This window comes from Drosophila bipectinata, chromosome 2L (genome assembly GCF_030179905.1).
Source record: "Drosophila bipectinata strain 14024-0381.07 chromosome 2L, DbipHiC1v2, whole genome shotgun sequence".
NCBI classification, from domain to species: Eukaryota; Metazoa; Arthropoda; class Insecta; order Diptera; family Drosophilidae; genus Drosophila; species Drosophila bipectinata.
The window spans coordinates 20,142,839-20,152,165 of NC_091736.1; the positions used below are offsets into that span (position 1 = coordinate 20,142,839).

The window sequence follows — 9,327 nt, forward strand, 5'->3', positions numbered from 1 at the left end:
AGCGTTTATCAAGTAAAGAGGCTCGAAAAATAACTGACCGCCTTAGGGAAAATGCGAGCTGGTTTTGTAGAAAATTTTCCGCGAGGAAAAAGAAAACTGCAAGCGATAAGCGACTTCGCGAAAATTCCGGTTGGCAGGTAGAAAAACGGGCCGAACCCAAACAAAGCCATAAAAATGAAAACTCACCTCCAATCGCTCGGTGGCCTTCCGCAGGCGCTCGTAGTCGACCTGGCCATGGACGCGGATCAGCTCCATCATGAAGTCGGTTTCCTGGACGGAGCCATGGACCAGCTCCAGTTGGCGCTCGTAGCGCAGCCACATGGCCAATCGGTTTCGCAGAATGCCCATTATGTTGGTGCACTTGCTCTCGAGGAAGGCATGGTCGTCTTGCAGCTGCGAGATGTCCCGTTCCAGCTTAACCGGCGACACAGACATCTTGAGGCGCATGGGCAGGGTGTGCAGCATCTGGCGGATGCGCATGATCTCCTGCCAGCTGGTCACCAACTCTTCGCCAACATTCTGGCAGTCGGCGACGGCCTTTTCGAGAACATCGGCTCCCTGCCTCTCGGCGGCCTCACACTCATCAAGGATGACAGAGATCTTGGCTTGATGCTTGCGCTGGTTGCTGATTCCCTCCTGGATGGCTTGCAGTTGATCCCGCAGCACGGAGGCACCCTCCAGCTCTTCGGCTATCTGGGTGCTGATCTTGTGCGAGAGGGCGAATAGCTCGCCCACCTTTTCTGGTTCCACTGCCGGCTCTTGCAGGCCAATCCTGCCCAGCTCATTGCCAATGAATCCAACGCGAGTGCGCAGGACTTGGACGCGCTCGATGTAAAGGCAGAGTTCCTCCTCGTTCTTGATCACACCCTTCATACTGGTCATGGTCAGGTAGATCTCCTGCAGCTCTCGCTCCACCAACTTGAGTTTCTCGTCGGCAGGCACGTCCTCCGATGACAGGGACTCCACAATGTTGTGCTGGATGAGCTCAATGGCCTGGGCCACGGCCTGCCAGCGGTCCTCCAGTTGGGCATGGAATTGTCGCTGGAGCATCTCGTCGGCTAGTGGGATGACCTGCAAGGATTTCTCGAAGTTATGACCAGCCTCGGTTCGCACATTGTTGTGGAGCTCGAACCGGGCCTTGATCTCCCAGAACTGACGCATATGCTCGATGGGCTGCTGGGTGGGCTGGGCCGGAATCTGGATTTGCCGGAGTTCCTGCTCCGCTTCGCGGACGAACGCCTCCAGCTTGTCGGTCTGCTGCTCGTACTGGACCCAGATCTCCTTGAAGACCAGCAGGCGGTGCAGATACAGAGCCACCTCTTCGCGCAGTTTCAGGAGCACGATCAATGCCTCGTTAGTTTCCTCGACGAGATTGGGGGCTTGGACGAGCTGCTGCAATTTGTTGGCAATTCCCGACAGCTGGGTCATCTTCACGTAGTGGTGGGAGATGTCGTTGCTCAGAGATTGGTAGAGCGTGGTGTACTGGTCGTAGTCCGCCGAAGTCACGGCCGATAGATCGGGCACTCTCTGCTGGGCGACTTGGAGCCACTGCAGCTCATCGCGCATGCCCTTCTCCAGAACCGTCCAACGAGAGGCAGCCTGAACAAGTTTCGAGGATCGTTCCGATGCCTTATCCAACAGGATTGTGGCTCTGTTGTACAGCTCCTTGTGCAGTTCCGAGTGCTTCTCGCGAGTCTCGCTGTCGATGTTCTCCTCCAGGGATTCCAACATGGCACGGCAGTGGCTTAAGTTCACAAAGAACTTGCGCTGTTTCTGAACCTCGTTGTTCAGCTGCTCCAGGGAACTGGAAACTATAGGGCTCTCAACAAGCTTATCTGCCAGTACGGTGATGTTAGTGAACTCCTTGAGGGTCTGCTCGTACTCCTCGGCCAGAGATTGTAGTTGCAGGACGCGCTCCCTCTCAGCCTGGATATTGTTGGCAATATTCTTGCTGGTTTCAAAGGCATTGTGTACGTCCTGGGGCATCTTCTTGCCCGGGAAGTCCCTCTGGAAGGCGCGAGCGTTCTGGCTGAGTTGAGCCAGTTCCTTTTGGGCCGCCTCGTGCTGTTGCTCCAACTCATCCAGCAGCGCCAGTTTGACGGACAGGGGATAGTCCTGGTTGGTCAGGTTATCGTATCGCTGCTGGAGCTGCGACAGAACCGAGGACACGTTGTACAAAAGCACCTCAAAGCTGTGCCACTTGTCCAGATCATTGCTATCTTGCACTTGGTTCTGCTGCGTCACTTGTTCCACCGCGTCCACGTGTTCCTTCAGAGAGTCCACACACTGGAGCAGCTCTGGCTCTGCATTGGACAACTGACGCTCCAACTGGCCAACATTATGCTTGATGGCGCTGAGCTCCTCGTTGAGCTGGTTATAGTTGTCCAGCTTCTCTTCGGAGGGTCCTTCGTTGGAGTTCTGGCGGATGAGGTACACACGATACTCGATCGTCTCCAGCCAAGTAGAAACCTTCTCGATGACGGTGATTACAGTGGTTTGGATGACGGTCTTGTCACCGGTTTTGATGGCAGCATCCAGGTCTTGGAGGCCCTCGTTGACCTCAAGAAGACGCTGTTCCGTGGGCACATCCTTGATCTGCTCCGACAGTGTCGCCAAGTGGAGCACATTGCTCAAAGGCGTGGATTGCTGTGGCGACGCTTGCTTTAGGTTCTTGATGCGATCGCCAATGACCTCCTTTGCGGATTCAAGGATGGGCTGTTGCTGCGGCTTCTGTTGCTTTTGCTGTCCTGGATAGTGCTGAAGGCTTTCACTCATGATCAGGGCCTGGGTGAGCTCAATGGGCGTCTTGTCCACACTGGTCGTAGCACTGAACCATACATTGCTGGGCTCGTCGGTGATATTGTCGGGACCAGGCGTAATGGGAACCACCAGCTCCTCAGTAGGAGATGCCACCTCTTCAATGGTCACCGCCGAAGAATTGGGTCCGGCTCCCGATCGTTTGCTTTGCTGGGAAGCAATCAGGACCTTGTTCTGCTCCGTGATGTGCACTGGCAGGTTGGGGAACTCTTCGTAGACGGTGGTCTTGGTGATCTGAAGCTGTACTTTCTGTGTCTTGGGCGACTCTGCATCTTCTGGCACAATTGAAGCCTCCACTACAGGTGCGACATGAGGTACATCTTCGATCTCTTCGATTTCCTGATTGGTGGACACCACAATACCCGATTCGGAGAGCAACTCGGGTGCTATTTCTACCGTGACACTGATTTGCGGCTCTTCTGGGCGCTGCTGCGGCTCCTCCACTTCCTTTTGAGCTTCCTTCTGCTTCTTTTTGTCCTTCTTGGATTTTTTCTTGTCCTGCTTGGGCAACTGCATGGTCTGTGTGTATTCGTAGACCGTGGGCTCAGCGACCGAAGTATCGGAGTCCGCTGGAATGGCCACCGTGGTCTTCACTTCCAGTTCGTAGGGTTCCGAGATGGAGATCGACGTGGCGGTCAGAGAGTTATCGTCCAGGGATGCGGGCTGCTGATCTCCACGAGGCGTGGTCTGCATCTCGCCATCAGTCACTTGCACCAGCTCCTCTGTGGATGTCTCCTCGTTGGCAGTTTCTGGCCTAATACTTTCAACTTGTTCCCTTGGCTCGGGAGTAGTTGTCTGGGCATGAGTCTCAGTGGTTGTGGTGATCTCGGTCACTGTCGATTGCTCCGTAGTGGCTACTGGCAGATCAGTAGTCATGTCCTTAACCAGATCATGAACCAAAAATTGCACCACATCGCTGCTGCCAGGCTCAGGGGCACGAGGAGATTCCTTGGGCGTGGTTTGCAGTTCCTTCTCAATGGTGGTGGTCACCGTTGTTTGGCTGGAAATCTCCACGGTATCAGCAGGTTGGCCACTGACATCGGTTTGAATTTCCGTGGTGGACACCTCGACGGCAGCTGGCTTCTCTTCGCTCCTGGGAGTGGTTTGAGCTTCGGTCTCTGTAATTTCCACAATCAAAGTCTGCGATTCATTCTCCTGGTTGTCCGGATGGACATCTATGCTAGTCTGCACAGCAATCTCATCCAGTTTGGGCTGATGTTGCGGCGATGTCTGCACGGACTTGATGTCCTGCTCCACCGGTTCGGGGGCTTCAGTGGGGGAGGGAACGCGTGGAGTGGTTTGCTGTTCCTCATCCTCCACAATGGACAATTCCACAACTTCTGTGGGAATCACCAACTCGACCATCGGGGCCCTGGGCGATTCCGAGGGTGGCGAAACGATGGCGTCTTCCACCACCTTGACCTTTGGTTCCACTTCAATGCTGGACAAATCGCTTTCAGCACTGATCTCCACAACGGATTCATGGCGCACAGGATCTTGGTGAGAGTCCTCTGACTCTGGCGATACCTCGGGCTCTTTAATGGCTTCTTGTTCTAATTCTGGTTCCCCTTCGGATTTTGTATTTCTTCTCTTCTTTTTCTTTCGACGCCGCTTGGCGTCGGCGGCTGGCGCCGCAGCGGTCTCAATGATGGTCATGCTAACCTTGCCGGTAGTTGGTGCCGTGGAGTCGTCCTCCGTGGTGGTTTCTTTGCCCAAGATAACCTTCAAAACACCATCGCCATTGTCCTCGAGAGAAGGAGCGGTGATCTGGAAGGATTTCTGGGGAGCCGTGGACGCAGCTGCTTCACCAGAGATGAATAGCTGAGTAGCCGCGCGCAGGTCGATCTGACTGGGAGCTGGATCCTTCTCGAAAACAGGGTCTACAGGTTTCTGTTCAGTCGTTGCAACGGTTACAATTTCTTCAACCGTCTGTTGTGGTGAAGATTCCTTCACTTCCTCAATTGGTACAGGTTTCTCTTTCACCTCAGGCTCCTTGCTTTCGGAAATCGGTGAAGATTGTTCCTTCAAAGTGGCAGCCAGATTTTGTTCGGCTTCCAAGAAGCTCTGCAATTCAGTCTTATTTGTGAAAGAGGCCTCCGATGGAATATCCTGCACAACAACAGGTTCCTTCGATAGCTCTCCGGCGCTGGTGATGGTGGTGATAGTCTTGCTAATGGTAATACTGCCTATGCTAACTGCATCAGCCTCCTCTGGCTCATTCTTCTCCGATTTAACGATCTGCTCGGTGGGCGCTTGTGGCTCGAATTCATACTGTTCCAGGGCCAAGGAGTTGCCAGTCTCTGGACTAGTCGGCCAAATCTCCTCCACCGGCATAGATGCAGGTCCAGTTTCTTCGGAGGTGATTATTTGTGCAGGTGATAGTTCTTCGAGGTGCTGGGAGAAGTCAATGTTGGTGGGTTTCAGATGATGTTCTAGTGGCCAGATTTCGTGGATGTCCTCGACCACCTTCGGCTCATCTAGGATGTCTGGGGAAGTGGTTGATGGAGTTGGGGACTCTTTGGCTGCAGTTACAGGAACCGCTGTTGGAACAGGAACAGGAACGGGACTGGTAGAGGCGACTTCTACGGGTTGTTCAACATCTACTTGAGGTGCTGGCAACTCTACGGGTGCTTCTTTGATCGTTTCGGTTGGTGTCTGTTGTTCTGGATGTTTCTGTTCTAGTACTTGTTCTTGTTCTTGTGTGGTGATTGTGGTGCCTTGGGTAGACTCAATATCAAATACCTGTTGCTGCGGCTCTGCGGTTGGCTTGGACAGATCCGAGGCAACTTCTTCGATAACCACGCCGGGCTCTTGCATCATGCGCTGGAACTCCTCCTCGGTCACCACTTTTCCGTTCACCGTGCGCACAATGTTTACGTTGATGTGTGGCGCTGTTTCCTCTTCGGTGACTTCGATCTCCTCGGGCTCCTCGATCACCTCCTCGGTGATGTGCTCCTTGCCGTCGATGATGACCACCCGCTTGATGATCTTGCGTGTCTTTCGAATCACCTTTCGTGTAACCTGCTGTACCACAGCTCGGATGCTGCCTTGGGTCTGAACGTCCGCAGGAATAAGCTGCTGCTGCGATCTACCTGGGGCAATTACCTCCTCGTACGTCTCAACAATCGGCTCGGTTTCGAACTCTTGCAGGACAACGCCTTCGGGCTGGGAGGAGTCCACTACTGCCCCACGGGTTTGCTGCGTAATCACAGTCTGGATACTGCCCTCTTGGGGGTCGGCCTTGGTGTCCGTGGTCTGCACATTCTCCAGGTTGATCTGGCCGGTGGAGTGCACCTCGATATTTCCATCCGAGTCGCTGATTGTCTCAATGGAGCTGATCTGCTGCTGCTGCACAATCTGCTGCCGGGTTCGGGTCACCTTCTTGAGGACTATGTGCTTGGTGCCGTCGGGACCCACAACCACCTCGGTGGTAGTTTCATCCGGCTCCACGAAGGTGGTCTCGAATGCCTGAGGCACATTCTTTAGGATCAACTCGGTGGCCCGATCGACATCGCCATGTGGTTTCTGATGGTAGCGTGCCTCAATCTGGACATCTTCCGGCTGGTCAGGTATATCCTGGTTGCGAGTGGTATCGATCTGAATCGTTTCCTTGCCATGCTGGACCGTTTGCGTCACCATGATATTCTCGGTGGGCGATCGCTCCTTCTGGGTCTGCAGTGCCACTTCAGCAGTTTCCACTGCCGGTTCCTTGAAGCTCGTCTGAGCCTCCACGGTGGTGGTAGTTACCACGACTGCAGCTGGTGGCTGTTGCAGGCTCAGCGACGTCTGGGTCTCAACATAAACTCCAGTGGGCTTAACCTCCTCCTCCGGCATGGAACTAGAATCGATGGTGTTCTCCTCGTTGGATTCGATAGACTCGTGCGGTTGTTCCGGCTGAACCTCGGTAGGTGGCTTGATGAGGGAGTCGGCCAGCACTCGTTGTCGTTGGGCCTCTTCGGACTTGGCTTTGCGCAGGTCTACGATGCGTTTCTCAATGGTGAAGATGCGCCTGGTGGCCACTGTGACCTGTTCCCGCAGAATGGTAATGATACTCTGCAGTTGCTCCATCAGGGTGTCGGCCAGTGGGGCCACATCGGGATGCGACTGTAGCTGGCGCGTCTGCTCGACCAAATCCTCCATGGACTGCTGGCGATCCTTGAGGGTGCGCAAGAGTTGCTGGCTGCGCTCCACCTGCGACTTGAGCACCTGCTCGTCGGTACTGCTGTCCGAGGTGGGTTCAAAGGAGGCCAGCTCGGCCGAAACCTCTATGATCCAGCGTTCCAGTTCTAGCAGATGCTGCTGGTACTCGTCGATCTCCTCCTGGCGCTTCTTCTGGCCATGCATAGCATTCTGGACGAGAAGAGTGTAATTACAGGATAACCAAAATAAAAGCCAAAAACCTTACCGCTATCATGGTGATGCCTTGCTGGGTGCGTCGCAGGAGCAAGTCGATACGGTCCAAGGTCTCGTTGAGCAAACGTTCGGTGGCCGGATCCGTGGGCAAGTTCTTTGCCTGCTCCTTCAACTGGTGGGCGTCCCTTTCGTGTACTTGGAGATTGCTCTGGATTAGCTGCACATCGGGCGTACAAAATGCAAGATTTAGTCATGTGTGTGTTGCAGAGAATATGTAGAAAAGTATAAAACTTAAGGGATATACTCGGGGCCTACGACAACAAAAGGTGTGGCTACTACACATCTAGAACGTCTTCTGATCGATCAAAAACGTATATAGAGCCTATCAAAATATTTGAAATGTACGATTCTGTATGGAGTGATGCGATTGAGTGGTTAAAGTTCTCTGACACACGCCAGCATCCATTTTAATCGTTAACTAACGTTATGTACAAGTATGAGTATATTGTCTAATAAATTCTAGCTACGTTTGTTAATCAAAACATGCTTAGTCAAGCATCCAAAAAGTGGGGTTACTAGGCCGCGAATGGGATATAGATTGGCATTACCTTTAGTCCTTGTAGCATGCCCTCCAGGCTGCTCTGGTTCATGTTAGCGATGCCATCCTCGACGCTCGAGAGCGATTGTAGCAGTTCGTCGAGCTCTTGCGCGAATGAGTCCTATTGGGTTTTAAGTTTTTTAATTGTGTCGCATGTGTGCGATGTTGTCATTGGGGTGTGGTTGTTTGTTGTTTTCGGGAAGAGAGGGTGTTAATATTAATAAACATTGCAATTTCGGATGATCGTTTCAAAAGAACGCAAATGCTGTAAATATTTGTTGCCGGCTTCTATACACACACAACATATTTACAAAAAAGTGAAATATTTATATGTAATTTATAAAATATCAAATGGATGCAATGCACAGCCATAAAACGAATGGAATAATTTTTTCAGGGAATGCTAGGTCAACTATAGCTCTTATATTTAAATTTTTTAAAAATAAACGAAACATGCATTGGGCATAGTTCTTAGTTTAAAAATGGAGGCGAATAGCGGATAGACAAAGAGTACCAATTAAACGCCTTAGCCAGGCTCCAATGCTGTGGCCAAAGTTGGAAAATTAAATGCAATGGTGGATATTTAACTTACTTTCGTTTCTAAATCGAAAACAAATACAAGTTCCTGTAAAACTATTCAGATCTAGGTCTGACTGCTGTCTCTATACTTTTGAATTAGCACACACTTTTGGGATTCTCAAGTTTCTCAAGCAAAACTCAAACTCAACGCGTTCATTGCACATTGCAGACTAAAAACTGAAGCATACACGGGAAACTATTTTTGAGCAACTGAAACGGCCTGCACCGCATGGATCTGATCGAATCGGATCGCGTATGTATATATATTTATAGCCGCGGCAGGGAATATACCGCGAATTCTTGATGGCAGGGCGGCTGCAGGCTGCATGCAGTAGGCAGTAGCCAGTAGCCACTAGGCAAGGCAATGAACTCAACTCATATACATTGGTGCGAAACACATAATGGACACATATTCTGCATTTGGGATTTCAGAGAGCTCGGTATGTGCTCGGGGCGTCCGTGCCATGGGGGCACGTTGGGCGGGGCAGGAGAAGTGCTCGGTGCATGATCGTGTGCTGAAGTGTTTGGGTGTCTGTGCTCTGCGGTGTGTGTTTGGTTTTTTGTGAAGAATTCTGCGCAGAAGACTACTGCGCAGGGGATAAAATCAGATCGGTATTAAAACGTGCAAATTGGTTAATATTAATTTTATTATTATTATTATCACTACTATTAGTAGCTTCTGATTACTGGGCTTTTACAAAGGTTAATATCAATTAGTAGAAGGAACTTAAGTAACTCAGTTCTACATATTTTCTACGACTAAGTTCAGCGATATTAATTAAGGTAGTATACAAACTCAAAACATTAGGCTTTCGGATGCATTTTGCAAAACAACACATACAATACAGAAATAATAAAAAATGGAAAACTTAAAAAGAACATAAAAGTCAAACATGTTTCTCATTTGGATAATTAAAATTACGTTAGTAGTCCGACAATCGCATTTTATCGAGTTGCTGCTGTTATTTGGACAGAACCGA

General features: G+C 51.2%; 1 protein-coding gene across 17 annotated transcripts in view; it reads right to left on the reverse strand.

Annotated features, from left to right (window-relative positions):
* The window catches only part of Msp300 (Muscle-specific protein 300 kDa), a 109,064-nt gene that overhangs the window by 15,573 nt on the left and 84,164 nt on the right, over window positions 1–9,327 (reverse strand). For 15 of the 17 annotated variants that reach the window (XM_017244158.3, XM_017244157.3, XM_017244151.3 and 12 more), the window contains 3 exons: window positions 7,779–7,889; window positions 7,223–7,387; window positions 187–7,167 (listed from right to left, as the gene is read on the reverse strand). In XM_017244158.3, the coding sequence (XP_017099647.2) occupies window positions 187–7,167; window positions 7,223–7,387; window positions 7,779–7,889 (7,257 nt within the window). The remainder of the gene's footprint in view (window positions 1–186; window positions 7,168–7,222; window positions 7,388–7,778; window positions 7,890–9,327) is intronic. The other 2 variants (XM_070277072.1, XM_070277070.1) reach the window with 1 other exon arrangement.